Source organism: Ranitomeya imitator, chromosome 6 (genome assembly GCF_032444005.1).
Source record: "Ranitomeya imitator isolate aRanImi1 chromosome 6, aRanImi1.pri, whole genome shotgun sequence".
In the NCBI taxonomy this organism is placed as follows: domain Eukaryota; kingdom Metazoa; phylum Chordata; class Amphibia; order Anura; family Dendrobatidae; genus Ranitomeya; species Ranitomeya imitator.
In genome coordinates this window covers 139691207-139709357 of record NC_091287.1, presented here as the reverse complement: position 1 = coordinate 139709357, position 18151 = coordinate 139691207, and the positions used below count along the sequence as shown (strand labels likewise).

General features: G+C 45.6%; 1 protein-coding gene across 2 annotated transcripts in view; it reads right to left on the bottom strand.

Moving 5' to 3' along the window:
- Nucleotides 1-18151, bottom strand: part of EZH2 (enhancer of zeste 2 polycomb repressive complex 2 subunit) — an 84115-nt gene that overhangs the window by 12645 nt on the left and 53319 nt on the right. Inside the window, exons 7-19 of one of the 2 annotated variants that reach the window (XM_069730159.1) lie at nt 17607-17709; nt 17213-17376; nt 16299-16390; nt 15916-16156; nt 15667-15836; nt 14436-14530; nt 13881-13921; nt 13050-13175; nt 12765-12943; nt 9705-9800; nt 8090-8171; nt 1079-1159; nt 885-969 (exon numbers count right to left, since the gene is read on the bottom strand). In XM_069730159.1, coding sequence (XP_069586260.1) covers nt 885-969; nt 1079-1159; nt 8090-8171; nt 9705-9800; nt 12765-12943; nt 13050-13175; nt 13881-13921; nt 14436-14530; nt 15667-15836; nt 15916-16156; nt 16299-16390; nt 17213-17376; nt 17607-17709 — 1555 coding nt within the window. Of the gene's footprint in view, nt 1-884; nt 970-1078; nt 1160-8089; nt 8172-9704; nt 9801-12764; nt 12944-13037; nt 13176-13880; nt 13922-14435; nt 14531-15666; nt 15837-15915; nt 16157-16298; nt 16391-17212; nt 17377-17606; nt 17710-18151 lie in introns of both variants that reach the window. The other variant, XM_069730158.1, reaches the window with a different exon arrangement.

Sequence of the window (18151 nt, the reverse complement as noted above, 5' to 3'; positions counted from 1 at the left end):
AGTTTCAGGTGTGGAGGATGATATATTATAAGGAGATATTTTGTGTGGGCAGAAAAGTGCATTACCATGTGAAGGTACTCTTACCATCATGGGTCCAAAAAGAGAGAGTGTACTATATTACTTATTGGACACTTTGGATCGGTATAGAATTACAAGAATTGTGTATTGGGGAGGAACGTCTGTGTATTTCTTTATGCAGAAACAAGATGTGGAGAAGTAATCATGGTGGTCAGGGCAGGATGAATTAGAAATGGAGAAAATAATAATTTAATCAGAGAATATCGACCGGTTAATCACTGGATTTATTTTTACAGATGGTATCCATCACTATGGAGGCGATATTAGAGTTACATAGGACTGCAGGTGACATCTTTGGCATTTGCAAAAAGGATAATGTGTAGTGATGAGCGAGTGTACTCGTTGCTCGGGTGACCTCCGAATATTTATGACTGCTCAGAAATTTAGTTTTCATCGCGGCAGCTGAATGATTTACAGCTATTTGCCAGCCTGAGTACATGTGGGGATTCCCTAGCAACCAGGCAACCCCCACATGTACTCAGTCTGACTAGTAGCTGTAAATCATTCAGCTGCCGCGATGAAAACTAAATCTCCGAGCACTAAAAAATACTCGGAGGACCCCCGAGCAACGAGTACATTCGCTGATCACTAATAATGTGCCTTTAATTTTGCTTATATGTAAGGAGGGGTCTGGTTTCACTACAAGCAACAGGAAACCTGTTGTTACACCTTCCAGTCCCACTGGGTTTGCAAACGTATGAACAACAGGCCGAGCACCAGCAGAATGTGAGGAGAATGTGAAGAATCAGCCATGTTTGACCCATTAATTACCCAATAAATCATAATTATTAGAGCATCACACCAACCTGTAATCAAAGAAGAGTTCTTCACCCGTCTGGATGGCTCTCTTAGCAAATATGCCTATTCTATGGTCTCCATTCACCATCATTACTGCAACAAAGAAGGTTCCTAGGTCAGGCGCCATCCCAATACACAACTGCATCCCTCCCCCATTGTAGACTTTGTGGTCCTTGTGGAATTACCATATTGAATACATTACCTTTTGCATAGCAGTTTGGATTCACAGAGTGGTTTGCAAAACGAATTTTGTTGCCTTTGCGAGTTGCATCAACGACAAAATCTAAAAAAATAAACAACAGCTATTGAAGGCAAACGTCTGGAAATTGGGAGAGAGGGACATTTGGGCTACATTTTAGCTTCTTGGCAGTTTTAGTTACACTTATGGTATTTGCATGTTCAACTCTTGCTGTAATCAAACCCCCAATCAGCAAAGAGCCATCAATACTAGTAATAAAAGTATCATCGGGAAGGAGCTGTCATGGGCTAGGGGGGGTTTGGGGTTTGTTGGGATTGTTGGGGGTTTGGAAAATGAAGAAAATTTGTTTGTAATACACTGGAAGATGGATAAAATGTAATGTTCATGTTTATTCTCAATAAAAATCTATTTAAATAAAAAAAAAAAACCCAATCAGCACAGTAGTATGCAGTTAATCAGCCCTTGTACGAACAGTAAACAGGCATCTGTCAGGACAAGCCTTAATATGCCCTACTAGCAAGCGTACCTGCCTTTAAAAGGAATCAGTCAGCAGGTTTTTTGCTACCTCATCCAAGAGCAGTCTTATGCAAGAAAAGAGACCCCGAATCCAACAATGTATCACTTAGATTACTGAGTGCAGCCGTTCTCACACAAGCAGAGCTTTTAGATTTAGGAATGCAGCACAGCTGAGGAAGCTAACCCCGCCCCCACTAATCTGTGTATACACAATGGCTATAGACACCATACAAACATTACAGCAGGGGATCACAGCTGATTATCTCTATGAAAGCATTAAGCTACTTACTGGTAGCGGCATTTCTCGGAGGCCCATGACAGCACGACGTGAGAGGGGATCCGCCCATTAGGAACAGGAAACCTACAGATACAAAAGGGCGGTACCTCTCCCTTGCCTCAGTTGTATTTCAGAGTCTTGAGAGGACTACCGCTTTTAGTGGTACACAAAAATATACACTATATACAGATTATATACAAAATATCAGACATCTATTGGGACTGGTATCGTATTGTGAAATATATACATTTATAGGAAGTGCAACCCCCAGTGAATAGGGAGGGAACTAAGGGTGTTGTCATGGGCCTCCGAGAAATGCCGCTACCAGTAAGTAGCTTAATGCTTTACTCTGACTCCCATGACAGCACGACGAGAGAATTACAGAGATGTAAGCTTCCTTAGGGAGGGACTATGGCCTGTAGCACCCTTAACCCGAATGTGAGATCAGAGGAAGCCCCCAAATCCAACCTATAGTGCTTAAAGAAGGTGGACGGGGATGACCATGTGGCCGCCTTACATATCTGGTCGATTGATACTCCAGACTTTTCCGCCCAGGATGTAGCCATGGCCCTGGTGGAATGCGCCCTCAGATTCTGCGGAGCCGGACCTCCACCTGCAGTGTAAGCCAAAGAGATAGCCTCCCTAATCCACTTTGCTAGTGTGTACTTTGATACCCTAAGTCCCTTTCTAGGGTTTTGGAAAGATAAGAACAACGCATCATCTTTCTTCCATGTGTCAGTAATAGAGATGTATTCTAGCAGGCATCTCCTAACATCTAATGTATGGAGTAGTTCTTCTTTAGGGTTGGAGGGATTGGGAAGGAAGGATGGTAAAACTATCTCCTGTGTCCTGTGAAACCGTGATGACACTTTTGGTAAATAGGCTGGGTCCGGTCTGAGGATTACTCTGTCTGGTAGAAATTCTGTATAAGGGGATACCCTGGAGAGTGCTTGTATGTCCCCAACTCTACAGGCAGATGTAATTGCCACAAGAAAAGCTGTCTTAAGAGATAGGGCCTTAATTGAAGCTGATTGTAAAGGTTCAAACGGCTCTCTAGTCAATGCTGACAGTACTAGGTTGAGATCCCAAGGCATAGATCTATCTTTATGTATGGGTCTAGATCTAATAGATGCTTTAATGAACCTCGAGATCCAATAATTATTGGCGATGTTACATGAAAATAGAGCCCCTAGGGCCGAGACCTGTACCCTTAGAGTACTAGTGGATAGATCTAGCTCTAAGCCTTTTTGCAGAAATTCTAAGATTTGTTTTATAGGTAATCCCTCTTCTAAATTAAAATCAGAAGAGGCCAGAAATTTCCGCCAGGTTCTAGCGTAAATTGTTGTGGTTATTTGCTTTCTACTTTTCATAAGGGTCTCAATTAGACTCGGGGAGAACCCTTTGCTTTTTAGCAACGCCCTTTCAAAATCCATGCCGTTAAATGGAGATTCTTTACTTGAGGATGACTGATCGGACCCTGGTAGAGCAGATCTGGAATGTCCGGAAGTACCCAGGGGTCCTCCACTGACATGATCCTGAGCCAAGTGAACCAGGCCCTTCTGGGCCAGAATGGGGCAATCAATATAACTCTGGCCCGATCTTCTCTTATCTTCCTGACTACTAGGGGTAACAGGCCTAGTGGAGGAAATGCATACGCCAGTTGAAAATCCCATTTGATCAGAAAAGCGTCTACCGTCAGAGGATTTTCCCTGGGATTTAGGGAACAAAATTTTGTTGTCTTCCGGTTGTCCCTGGTAGCAAATAAATCTACTTCTGGATGTCCCCATTTGTGGACGATCTGATCGAACACGCAATTGTTTAGGGACCACTCCCCTTGTCTCAAGGTGTTGCGGCTTAGAAAGTCCGCTTTGATGTTTTCTTTTCATCTTATGTGTAGAGCGGTTAGGGATAAGAAGTGATTTTCTGCTGTCTGGAACAGACGATTCGCCACTCTCATCAGTGACTCGGAATGAGTTCCACCCTGATGATTTATGTATGCGACCGCCACCTGGTTGTCCGATAGGATCTTGACATGATGACCCTGCAGATATATGAGGAATTTTTTCACTGAAAGCTCTACTGCCATTAACTCTTTCTGGTTGGAGGAGGCTGATGTTAGGGGAGGGGACCATAGACCCTGAACCATCATGTCATCCATGTGTGCTCCCCAACCCGAAGGGCTAGCATCCGTTGTTACAACACGTGTTACCTGTGACACCCAGGGAACTCCCGCTGATAAGTTTTCACTGTCTAGCCACCACCTAAGAGATGTGAGTGCTTTTGGACCTAAGGTAATCTGATTCTGCAGGGACCCCTGTAAGATTCTATCATTAACCAGCACCTCGGATTGTAACGGTCTGGTGTGGAAATGGGCCCAACGGACGGCGGGAATGCAAGAGGTTAAAGAACCCAATAGTGACATAGCCTGTCTAAGGGTCATGGATGGCTTATCAATTGCCCTAGACACCTGTTGCTGGATATGTAACAACTTGTCGGGTGGAAGACAACACTGTTGGGATTCTGAGTTTAACAATAGTCCCAAAAATCTTTGTATTTTCTGGGGCTGTAAACGAGATTTTTCGTAATTTACGATCCACCCCAGATGCTCAAGTTTGGATGTGGCTGTCTCTAGCTGAGAACGGCAATGGTCTGCAGAGCTCCCTACTATAAGAAGGTCATCCAAGTAGGGAATAATTAGGATGTCAGACTCTCGTAAGTGTGCCATGACTTCGGCCACTAACTTTGTAAACACCCTAGGAGCTGCCGATAAGCCGAAGGGAAGAGCTCTGAACTGGAAATGGCGAATCTGGCCCCCCATTGACACAGCTACTCTCAGGAATCTCTGGAAGTGTTCATGTATTGGAACATGATAGTATGCATCTTTTAGATCTACAACTACCATGAAACAGTGATTAATCAACATTTTTATTGCTGAATTGATTGTTTCCATTTTAAATGATTCATTGACCAGGAACTCATTAAGACATTTGAGATTAATGATCGTTCTAAAAGATCCGTCTGGTTTCTTAATCAGAAAAAGAGGAGAATAAAATCCCCTTCCTCTTTCTGATTCCGGAATTTCAATCAGCAGGTTCTTGGAACATAAGTTGATAACCTCTGCTTCCAGGGCTGCTTGCTCAAGGGGGGAGGAACGTAAAGGGGTTCATTTAAATTTTTCACGAGGCCAGTGATTGAAGTCCAGTTTTAGACCTTCAGTAATGATGCCTCTGACCCATTTACTGTTTGTAATGTCAAGCCAAGCTGAAGAGAATGCCGACAGTCTACCCCCCACAGGGATCGCTAGTCATTGGTCCGGTTTTTTCTGATCCTTTGAGGAACGGCGAAACATATATCCCGTACCTCTACCGCGTCTGTCTTCCCATCTGAAACTTTCTCTAGTGGGAGAGGACCCGCGTTTCTTCCCGCGACCAAATCTCCTTCGATTGAACGGCCGGCGGTAAGATGAATATAGATTGGGGAATTTCTTTTTGTCATCCCCTGCTTTTTCCAACAACTCGTCCAGAGTTGGACCGAAGAGGTATTGTCCTTCACACGGAATGGCGCAGAGCTTGGTTCTAGACTGAATGTCACCTGACCAGCATTTCTGCCACAAGGCCCTGCGAGCCGCGTTGGATAGTCCTGCCGCTCTAGCCGCCATTCTGACAGAGTCCACCGATGCGTCCGATAGGAAGGCTGCAGCATTCTGGATGGTCGGTAGAGCCTTCAGAATAGTGTCCCTGGATGCACCGTCCTTAAGCTGAGACTCTAACTGATCTAGCCAGACCATTAATGATCTGGCCGTACATGTTGCCGCCACAGCAGGTCTGAGAGATCCAGCCGCCATCTCCCAGGTACCTTTAAGGAATATATCTGCTTTTCTGTCCAGAGGATCCTTGAGGGTCCCCATATCCTCAAAGGGTAATGAGGCTTTCTTTGACGCCTTTGCAACAGCCGCGTCCAATTTAGGAGCTTTATCCCATGTATCCACAACCGGATCGTCAAAGGGATACCTGCGTTTTAATGCTGGTGGTAAGGCCCCCTTTTTTTCTGGTTTCTTCCATTCTCTAAGGATCAAGTCCTGAATCTTTTCGTTTACCGGGAAAGATCTATGTTTTTTACGATCAAGTCCGCTAAACATCATCTCCTGTTTCGAGGGTTGTGATTTAGGTTCCTCTATACCCATGGTGCCTCTAACTGATTTGACAACTTTGTCGATTTTATCCAAGGGTAGACAGAATCGTCCTGACTCCTCATCTGATGAAGAGGAGAGAGGACTGGAGAGATAGGAATTTTCCTCTCTTTCTTCCTCTGAAGAATTAGAGTCCAAGAGAGTCCTATGCTTTGAGCCTTCCGCTTGGGATAGGGACCGTAGTGATTCCCTTACTTCCAGCCGGATCATTTCCCTCAGATTTGTCGGAGTTACGGACTCTTCTGCTACCTAGGGGAGGACAATATAGGAGATAACTAATATCTGACCTAATGTCACTACCACCAACCCGCTCCTGTAGACCTCACCGTCTGCTGTATACAGGGGGCACATAGTTTTTTTGAACAAGAGTCAGGTAGAGGGACTCCACAGAGGGCACACTCCTTATGTTTAGACTTTCCCGTACTCTTTTTCCCCTGGAATGATAAAGTATAAGGGGACGGCGTCACAGAGTGAACTTTCACGTAGATCACTTACCCGTGCGCCAAAGTAAAGTACCGGAATCCGAGGGGTTTCTTTAGTCGAAGCTCTGGATCCTTGTTCGGAAGAGCTCTTACGACTGGGCTGGTCGCCTCTATCCTTCTGTTTGGGCTTCTGACGTACCTCGTCTGGCAGCTGCTGCTGCTCACCACCACTCTCCATGACGAAATGCGACCAAAAGCAGGGATCTAACATCTCCACCTGCATAAATACCCCTTGGATCCGGTCAGCAGATGGGCCAGCGCTGTCCCTATTGGTCCAGGATACAGCAGAGGGCAGGAGATCTTGCAGTCAAAACCGGCACACAGACGCGATGGGCGCCGCCATCTTGGGACGACTGCGCATGCGCAGACGTCCGGCGACCCGGAAGCGGCCGCTAACCCCGCCCCCTGACGTCACTGCACCCGGAAATGCTCCAGCACGCGCTGAGAGCTGTGCAGGATGCCGGGGATGGAGCGCAGCGCTCCGGGAGCTCACCCACACGCCTGAGCCCGGCACCCGCAGCCACGCCATACCGCTGCACCACCAATGGGAATACTTACCTGCGCCGGCGCTGATGGAGGCAGGAAATCCTCCGGACTCCGCTCCCTGCTGCGAACGCCACTGCCGTGAAAACCAGCAAGGACCACCGTGGCGTCTCCAGGGATCTCCGCACCGGCCGAGGTAGGAGACCCCCCCGCTACCGTATTCGGCCGGCCGGCCGGCCTGGGCTCCTTCTGTAGGCATCCGTCCCCTTCAGGAACAGGAAACCAACTGAGGCAAGGGAGAGGTACCGCCCTTTTGTATCTGTAGGTTTCCTGTTCCTAATGGGCGGATCCCCTCTCTCGTCGTGCTGTCATGGGAGTCCGAGTAAATAAAGCATTTCCATGTCTGTTTTTAGGCAATGTTTTACTTCAAAGAAAGAATCAGCTGTGCTCCCATGCTGTCCTGGCTGTATAGCTTTATTTAACAAGTTAAGAGCCGTAGAGCTCCGATCCTCCCAGGGCTGTTAAGGCACATGATGGTTAGTCATAGAGTATTTCCTTTTCCTCGTGGATGCAAATTTTTCAACAGCTGTCTTTAGTTTATGACGCTAAAAGCATAAGAGACTTCAAATAAAAGTGCATTATTTCTATTGTACTCAAAAGGGGAGGTCTACATTAAGGATAGTGGGCCCAGAGCTGTGTAAAATACCTAAAATAACAATCTCAGCAAGTTCTTTCTTCCTCCCTGAGGCCAGCGCCAGCTCCCTGCAGAGGTGCGGTCAGGTAGCGCATGTCACCACTCTAGTCAGTCTCTGAGCTCAATACCCCAAGCTCAGCACAGACATGGCGCTCAGTGACGCGTGCTCTTCACCTGACAGGACCGCTGTAGCCGAAACACTGAGAACTGGGGCAGCGACAAGCAGCCGGTGCAGGACCAAGGAGGTTGTGTGCCTGCTGAGGTTATTCTACAAATGGTTATAAATCTGTACTTTTATTTTCTATGGTGCAAGATGTGATGTGGCAATTTTACAAATGGTCCATTACATGCACATAGTAGCTATTAGACTTACCATTGTTCAAGTTAAAGAGGAAGCTGCACATGTATTTATCATACACTTTCCCTCTTCGATCTGCTTCATCCTGAGATATGATCTGAAAACAGATTAAACCACTTATTGACCAGCTGACACACCATCGAAGGTGCCTCCATAATCCCCTTTAATATCTAAGGCTAGGTATGATATTCTACAATGGCTTTAGACATAAAGGCCCAGCTTGGTCACTGGAAAGTGTGTCTAACCTAACTAACTTGATAAAATACTTATCCAGCTCAGAATAATAACAGTACAAGATTTATGCAAGTATGTCGGGCACGGCCCCACAATGCAGTCATAAAACACGTCCATCTAGAGAGTGGAATAAGTAGACACATTCAGACCATCATACATTGATTAGTAACATGGGACAGGTTAATGACTCTGGTGCACACCGCACGGGAAAGAAATGCTGGGTGTCTACTGGTTGGGCTTAGTCCTTATCCACATGCACGTCACTTGACAAATGGTAAGGTTTTAAAGGGAACCTGTCACCCCCAAAATCAAAGGTGAGCTAAGCCCACCGGCATCAGGGGCTTATCTACAGAATTCTGGAATGCTGTAGATAAGCCCCCGATGTAACCTGAAAGATGAGAAAAAGAGGTTAGATTATACTCACCTGGGCGGTCTGATCTGATGGGCGACGCAGTCCGCTCCGGGGCCTCCCATCTTCTTACGATGACGTCCTCTTCTTGTTTTTACGCTGCGGCTCCGGCGCAGGCATACTTTGTCTGCCCTGTTGAGGGCAGAGCAAAGTACTGCAGTGCGCAGGGCCTCTCTGACCTTTCCCGGCACCTGCGCACTGCAGTACTTTGTTCTGCCCTCAACAGGGCAGACAAAGTATGCCTGCGCCAGAGTGTGAAGACAAGAAGAGGACATCATCGTAAGATGAAAGGCCCCGGACCGGACCATGACGCCCATCGGATTGGACCACCCCTGGGTGAGTATAATCGAACCTCTTTTTCTCATCTTTCAGGATACATTGGGGGCTTATCTACAGCATTACAGAATGCTGTAGATAAGCCCCTGATGCCGGTGGGCTTAGCTCACCTTCGATTTTGGGGGTGACAGGTTCCCTTTAACCATTATGTTTCGGTCTGTTTTTTTCTGTCCAGTGGTGCGTTTACATGCTGCATGCACACCGGTTTACATCCCATACCTTTGTATTTTTTTTTTTATTGATTAGTAAGATGCAACACTTTAATAACTATGGCATACACTGCATGGGACAAATGCTATTGCTGACACAAGCAGACCACCCTTAGTAAGCAAACCCCATCTATCTGCTCTAATAACAGCACTTGGAGGCCATGAAGAGGGGAGTCCCAGTTTGCTAGAAAGTGCACTTGGCACCATCACAATCAGCCTTACAATGTGGGCAAGGAGTACAGTGGCCATACATCAAATGAGGGCCAAACCCGCCATCTAGTATGCAGGGTGCCCCAACATGTCCCTGATGAAAGCTGTATGACAAGAGAAGGACATGTTGGATTTCCACGTCCAGTCGTATGTGCTACAGATGGAGTCAGGAGAGATCACTGTAGGGTGTATGATCACCTGGAGATGAATTTGTGAGCAATTCTTCACGTACCTCCCCACAGTACTCCGAGATGAACTCATTCTTCTGTACAGGATCTTTGATGAAGATTCCCCATCCAGCCACATCAGAAGGTGCCAAAAGCAAATGCTAAGAAAACAAAATATCTTAAATTGCTAGGGGAAAAACTGTGCAGTGGGCAATGATGGTAAATGAAATGCATTGCGAGGAAGGAAAACAAAATCTTAATAAAATTCACCGTTGCTTATGCAACAGATGACAGTGCAATTCACATTAATAACCTCACTGCGGCAAGGCAGTTCACAGTCGCAAGACAGACATTCAGGTGTGTGAACAGAGCAAGCATAAGCCGCAAATTAAAGAGAAAAGAAAATAATAATAATTTCACAAAACTGCACCTACGGCCAGGCACTCATTCAATGGCAGCTTCCTTTCTTTCTAAGCCACAAAGAAATGGAAACATGAAGAGTAGAGGATTAATGAGACCTGCTGTCACGTGGCCGCGTCTCATGATCGTTGTGGGAGGAATGCGGTGTGAGATGGCCAGCCCACGCTCTGCACCATTCCTAATGTCCAGGCAGCCATACCGCCCATTCACGTGCATCTAGGTCAAAAACTCAAGAGGCCTTACCTAGCAATTCTGCCCCTTTGCCATAATTGGACCATATCAGTCTGCAGAATCAAGTGTTATTGAAAGAGGATGGGGGGCAAACAAAGACAGGGTACATGTTACATTCCTCTAACCCAAGAGAAAGGCAACGTTACTTAGACGTAACAAATGTCTGGCTACATGAACATAAACCAATGTATGGGTTCAGAGCGGTTATAAAAAGGTATAGCACAGAGGAGCCCTGAAGACAAACCACACTCTCAGGTGCAGCAGCTCAAAATATTGGAGACAAAAAATTCACTTTAGGGGTTGAGACAAAAAAAAAGTGCTGTTAAATCAATAGATAATGGCAAATTCAACAGTGTCCCAATGGTGCCCCTGCTGCATCCTGTGTAACTACCTGTGATAAAACATGCAGGTGCTTTAGCTGATGGTGGTGCATGCAGTTTGTATTGACCCCAGAGAAAATAGTGCGGGAAGAGAAGGAATATTGTTTGGTGCCAGCCGATTTGTATAACCTTACTGTCTTCTCCTTCCATGGTAACAGAGGGCCTCAGTAAATCACATCAGTGCAGAACAACAAACTCCATATGGTGGTCACACCATACACTGAGTATTATTTCTGGCCGCTGAGCTGCTTGTACTGCTGTGATTTATGGAGGTGAGCTCAAAGGGCCTCTGCTATAGCACATACGTCACTACTTAGATGGAAGGACCTGGCAGGGAGGCGCAACGTCAGACTACTCAGCAGCTAGGCTGGTCCCTGCCATGGGCATTATTCTCCTTCCCCGTCCCACCATCGGTGGGATCAATAGAAACAGCACATGCTACCAGCAGATAACGCACCTCTACATAGTCGGGGGCAGGCAGATAAAAGTGTATCTTTTTAACACATCCAATTGTGAAACGGCTTAATTTTCCATTATCTATTCATTAACCTGCACATTTCTTCATGGGACAACCTCTTTAAATAAAATATTAAACTTCCCTTAATGAAATATGACAAAATATTACCTTACCTTCCAAACCATGTCATGGGCAGGTCTGAATATCATGATGATGGACTACAAGTACCAAGTACTTATCGACCCGACATATCTTCTCAAGTTTTAGTCACTATGATTTTGCGTCAAGCCATTATTAACATTGGGTGCGCTGGGCTATTTAACACGAGTCCTTTCGCGGTAGAATGACTCTCCCCATTTGACAGTCATCAAACTATTACCTCAAGTCATACATTTGCGGAGATAAAATGCCCCAGACTAGAGAATATGTACACTGTAGTCAGCAGAAATGGACAAGAGGGAGGGGCACTGTCAGGCAGTTCTCAGCCAATCATCACCTCTGGGAATAAAGGCCCCCACACAGTAAATAAGTCATCTATCTAATGTTTATGGGCCGCTCCTGCTTGTCTCTATACACATTAGGTCGGGGGACGCAAGGATCGGGTGGTGGGAATTTAATCGCTCAATCCTTTCATTCAGAGTGTAGCAATAATTTTGACAACGGCTCTCATAGAAAACAAGGAATGCTTGGCCAAGCTGAGTGCACGAGAAGTAACGAGACAGAGCTGACAGCCAAACAACCGTTCTGCCATCCAATGCTTATGGACTTTTTGTTGAGGACCACTGAATGACAAAGGCCGTATAGCAGTGCCCCTCTTTCATGTCTCTAAGTTATAGAGGTTGTTCGGTATTTGTAGGCTGATGGCCTACGCCAAGGCAGGGTCACACGACGTAGAAGCTCTCAATCGAGCAAATCAGGTCGATTATGCTAATTGCACTCTGATCCGAGTCTGACCAGAGTATCTGCTTAGTGTGATCAGATTCTCTCAGATGAGCGAAGCAGAGCACACTGTAAGAAAACAATATTTCTCCATCTTCTCCATTGTGTAAGTGTAGGGAAACTGGACTGCACTCCATGCACCCACAGACTTAAATGGGTATCTTTCGATCTCAGAGTGAAATCAAAGCAAATTTTTTTGACAGCCAGACTCTGCCAGTAAAAAAAAAATGTTGACAGCACTGTCCCATTGAATAACTAGTCCAAGTGCTATCGGATAAAAAAAAAAAAAAATCAGATAGCAATCGTCCTATTTATATGCTGATGTGACCCTAACCTAAGCATAGCTCATCAATACCAGATCGATGGACGTGCGACACCAGACACCACAAATCAGCTGCGGATCAGACCGGCACAGGTCCATCAACTGCAGCGGGATATTGTGCTGTACCAGGTCGCAATGGTAATGCCATCAATATTACAGTACGGGACAACCACTAAACACAGCGTCACTAACCAGTCTCACATTATAGAGGGACTTTTCCTTACAGAATTCTTTCCACCCGTGTAGATACGTGGCTGGTGGACTTCGGACAGCCCTGATGCTGCTGAACATGTGAGGGCACCAGCCCGTCCGCTTACTGAGAGCCGCACCTCACTGCATTCCCTCATGAATAAAGGACATTAAGCAGGCGACTGACCTTTTTGGATCCTCGCTGAATGCTGCAGTTCTTGCAGGAGACGTTTTTGCTGTCCCAGTGGTCGGCAGCACCACACGTGAGACACAAGTCTGGGTCACACTCCCGCACAGCCAGGTAACATGGGCATTGCTTGGTGTTACACTGCGCTTTACACCGACATCCTGGGAACCGGTTTTGGCCTTTGCATAAAGACAGTTCGTGTTACATAAAGGAGGAAAACTACATTCAAAGCGTTTAAATTGTAAAATCAAAATCTTGAAAATGTGTTTTTACCCTTTAACTTACACTCGGAGCTGCACTGGCAGAACTTCTCACAGAAATTCTGTGCAATTACACAGGGACAGGAGCCATCGCAGGGCTGGCGAGGATGGTCGCAAGGCTGGTAATTGTAAACGTGATTAGAAGAGCCATCTGCAAAAACAAAGTGGAAAGATACAATGTAGAGCGAGAAATCATTTGGCAATTTAAAAATGTTCATCCTTGAATGAAATGAATAAGGAATAATAAAGGTGCCGCACGAGCGAATACAGAGCATGGATCGTACTGCTGGTCGAGGTCGGTAGAAAATCTGGCTGAATTTATTACAGGATTTTCAGCTATGAACACCCCTGATGATAGAGAGTTGTCCAGTCTTATGATACAGGGCTGCAGACTTCTGAATCCTCACAGCGCACACAATGCAAGAATTCTTCATTGCCGGCACTGGAAGCATGACTCAAGAATGCAATTTGCATGTATGTGGTCACTTGTCGACTAGACATGCACGGCCTAGCACAACTAGTTGGACTGTGGCAGGAAGTATGCACATTGCATACTTGTGGTCACATGACCACTCGTTCCCAGCACCAGAGACACCATTGGCAAGTCTTGAAGTCACAAAGAGTGACTGCAGCCTCGAGTCCCAAAGCCGGACAACCCTCAAGGCTTATAGAAGTAGCTAGTTCTCGGGAATGCAGACCACCAAGCAGTCTCCCCTCCCCATAACAATCATCATGCTTCATTTAAAAGGTCTGTTTTGCGCAATTAAGCGATTGGGAGATTCCATTTTACCAGCTAAAGACATCAAATTCGGAATATAAGCTACCAATCTAAAGGCTCCATATACACAGGACATACCCTTTTTCAACTGGATTTTCCTGCAATGTGCGGCCCACAACCTGGAAGGGAGAAAATAAAAATAAGAAGTCGCCACCATGAGAAAAGATGCTTCATAGAGCGAGGCAAATCTTACACTATCCTCAGTGGCCTCTTCTTCATCTAAATTAAACCCAGTCATTGAATTTACCTTTGACAAGTGATCTAATATATTTTCTTCTGGGCAAATGGGTATAAATATACAAATGTAAGTATCTCATCTTCCCGAATCACCTATCCCTGTCTGCGGATCGCGCTGCTACTCAGTCTGACATCTTTCATTCAGCACCGAGGGGGACATGCCTTACTAACAAGGGGAATTACATCAATTTGTTCACACATTCACAGGAAAATTATCAGAGCCCTGCTACAATGTAGAGATGCGGTTTCATGGGTATTTACTGACATGTTCGGGAGACTCGAGAGGTCCTCTTAAAAATTAAAAATACATCCTTTACATCTAGTAGATGCCCAATATCTCATCAAGCCTCAGCTAAGAATAACTGTATATCTTCAGTGCATCTAAAAAAATATTACCTGTGTTTCCGTTTCTTCTTTCTTGGTGGCGTATCTACATCTTCAGCAAGAACTGGAGCAATGATATTAGATTCCTTTACTCTAAACTCATACACCTGCAACAGAGTCAGCAAACTCACAGAGTAAGCGTAAATTACGATACCAAATACACTGTAGGACTTTTGTAGCCACACATAAAGGGGTGATCTCGTAATGTTACCTACTGAAGACAAAGCACTTGTACAAACAATGAACTTTGTAATGGAAAAATCCTCTCCATTCTCAAGAACAGAGGCATTTTTAATGTTTTTGTTTACTTTTTGTCTAAATTACTGGCCACCGCTGCTGTCTAAACAGGGGTAGCCAGTCTCTTAGGCAAGGAGAGCAGCTATTACAAACTGAAGATGGTCAGATCTAATTGCACTGCTCTCCTCCAATGCTGCAGAAAATCAGGCCCATCAGAAAGTGCAGTGTGAGCCAGCAATGCAACCACGCGCCAGTGGCCTGGATGGTGAAACATCAGAAAGCGCACCGCCTCAAGGAAAGCATGAAGGTTGGAAACAGTGCGCACTGCCTCAAGGCAAGCAGGAAGGTGGAAAATGGTGATCACCACCTCAAGGCACGCAGGAAGGTGGGAACCAGGGCAGACAGCCTCAAAGCAAGCAGGAAGGTGGGAACCAGTGCGTACGACCTCAAGGCAAGCAAGAAGGTGGGAACCAGGGCGCACTGCCTCAGGGCAAGCAGGAAGGTGGGAACCAGTGCGTACGACCTCAAGGCAAGCAAGAAGGTGGGAACCAGGGCGCACTGCCTCAAGGCAAGCAAGAAGGTGGGAACCAGTGCCCACAGCCTCAAGGCAAGCAGGAAGGTGGGAAATGGTGATCACCACCTCAAGGAAAGCATGAAGGTTGGAAAGAGTGCGCAATGCCTCAAGGCAAGCAGGAAGGTGGGAAATGGTGATCACCACCTCAAGGAAAGCATGAAGGTTGGAAAGAGTGCGCACTGCCTCAAGGCAATAAGGAATGTGGGAAATGGTGATCACCACCTCAAGGCAAGCAGGAAGGTGGGAACCAGTGCGCACAGCCTCAAAGCAAGCAGCAAGATGAGAACTGGTACGCTCCTGTTACCCAACTTGAGACAACCCCTTGACCAGTGCTCCATAATAGGACTATGGATAAGCATCACCAGCTTTCTAGAAGACATCTGTCACACTATTGCTCTCCTAAGGTAGATTTAAGTACTTATGTAGAATTACCTGACGACAAGTTTTTGAACCAATCAACCTTGCAATTGCACAGAAGTTGTCGTAATAGGTGCCAATGAGAACTCTAAATAAAGAAGCTTCAGCTCCACTCCAATCCACGTTCTCGGGGTCTTCAATATTTGGCTTCAGTTTGACTGGTGTTTGGCAACGAGAGTTCGCTTCTATAAATTAAAAGAAAAATACTGTTCAATACCTGACGACTCAGAGCAGCTCATACTCAGGATCAAAAGGTTCACATACCAGAGGAGCTGGAGGTCTCATCTTTCTTTTCTTCTTCTTCTTTATCATTGCTCTCCCCACTGGTTTCATTGTCGCCTTCCCTGTCACTATCTGTGTCCTTTGATTCTGAAATATTAACGGTCGGTGTGCTTGGTCTGCTGGTGCTGTTGGGAAGTCTTCCTCTTCGCCGACCACCAGGACGCTTAGGTGGGGTTTTTATCCTCTCTGCTGTCAATGCGGCAGCAAATTCTCTTGCTCCTTCCTATAAAAGATGAACATCATTTTAACTGTTGCCTTAATTGCAATGTTCAGTAAATGGCAATCTAACCTTGTGTAGGCATTTAGCAGTTTACTGAATCTCAAAAAACGAATGAAAAAACAAACAAACATATAAATTGGCTTACCAAAAGTTGGTAACAGTTGGGTCCACAAGGTTTTCCATCATTTGCACCCTCATTATTTTTTCTTTTGTATGTATTTGGAGTGGCATGAAAAGCTGTGCAAGAAACACAAAAACATCACATCTGTACACAGTTCATTGACTGGCTAAACTGCATAATTTTCACCTGGAGTGCTGGATTCCTTGTTAGTGGATGAAAACGTAAGATGGCCCTCCATCCCGTCCTGGTACGCATGGCCCCCCCATCATGCTGCCCACATAAAAACAAACTATTCTACTTATCTTCCCTCTGCCAGCTCCTGCAGAGGCTGGGCGATCACGTGTGACTGCTATTAAAGAGAATGAATATTCACTGCTTTCCACTCCCATGGGTATGGGAAGCAGTGAATATTCATTCTCTTTAATAATAGCGGGCACAGGTGATCGCCCAGCCGCTGCAGGAAGCCAACTGCTGCAGCTAACAGTGTGCCCGGCATTAAAGAAAATGAATATTCAGTACTCCACACACTCATAGTCCCTCCCACGTCTTGGCGCCGTCTTCAGTGCATAAACATGAGATGGACTCTGGGCGTGGGGAGCAGTGAATATTAATTTTCTTTCACAGCGAGGCATAGGTATAAGTCGCAGAAGCAGACTCCTGCCTCGTGACCCACTCCTCCCCTATCCACAGCAGGTACATCTAGGCTGCAACCAGCTGATTTGTTGGGGTACCAGGTTTAGGACCCCCACCAACCTAATACTGATGAATATTAATAACCAGTTCTTTGGATACATTAAGTTCTAGACAACACCTTTAAAATCACACTCCGATGTATCCACACATGTTGACGACTATGAAGTCATCTTTTGCTTACAGTACCATATAAGAAAACCGCTCACTACATGTACTGGTTAAACGATTCCTATGTTTGCACTTACGATGTAAAAAACAGTCGTACTTGAAACAGCGCCTACAAAACAAAGTGTGGAATGAATGTAGGCTCTGCTCCCTTTGTACAGATTTTGCATTTGGTCCATCGATATTCGGGGTGCATTCTGGAGGTAGAGCTCCTGGCAACTGTTGTTCTGTTAATTCCTTGTATCTGATAGGAAAAACAATGTCACATTCAGTGTCAGAATACAAGATACAAGACCATCCTAGATTGGATATATGGGTATTGTAGAATTGGCACCACGGAGGGGGTGAGCACGAGACGCTCCATGCAGACTCTTCTGTACCTATATTATTTGTAAGCAATGTCTTTGACTGAAATCTGCCTTGAGCGCCAATATAGATTTCATCTGATGTATGAGGAATGATAGCTTTCCTTACTTCTCTTTTAACTCTTCAGTAGTTCCCTTATCAGGAAACATGGATGATATTGCTTCAAAGATTTTATCTGATGGAAATTTCCGTGGTAGACGAGCCGCCTTGTCTGTAGGAAAATAAAGAGGATATTCCAGTCCAAACATTCAAAGCCATTAACTCCATAGTGACGTACATTTATGTCATAGGTCTCTCACGAATATATGAACGTGGCAGGGACACTGCTTCATAATGGACAGGTTGTGGCTGTTACAAAGCTGGTATCTGCGTGCAGCCGCAACATCCGGAGTTAGCACCGGTCACTGCAGTCTATCCATTTACCTGCCACTGTCAATGTATGAGGGCAGCTTATAAAGCATGCCATTGTGCACCCCAGATACCATCTGCCCCCCACAATGCAATTTGGTAGATCCAATTGGTTACAATGGCAGCTGGGGTCTGTTAAAGGTCCACAATCTGCCATCACACTCCTCCTCAGCAACAGCTTCATAGGAGAACCGCAATCTATAATATAACGCTGGGAGCGTCACTCTGTCCGAAGCCTTTATAGA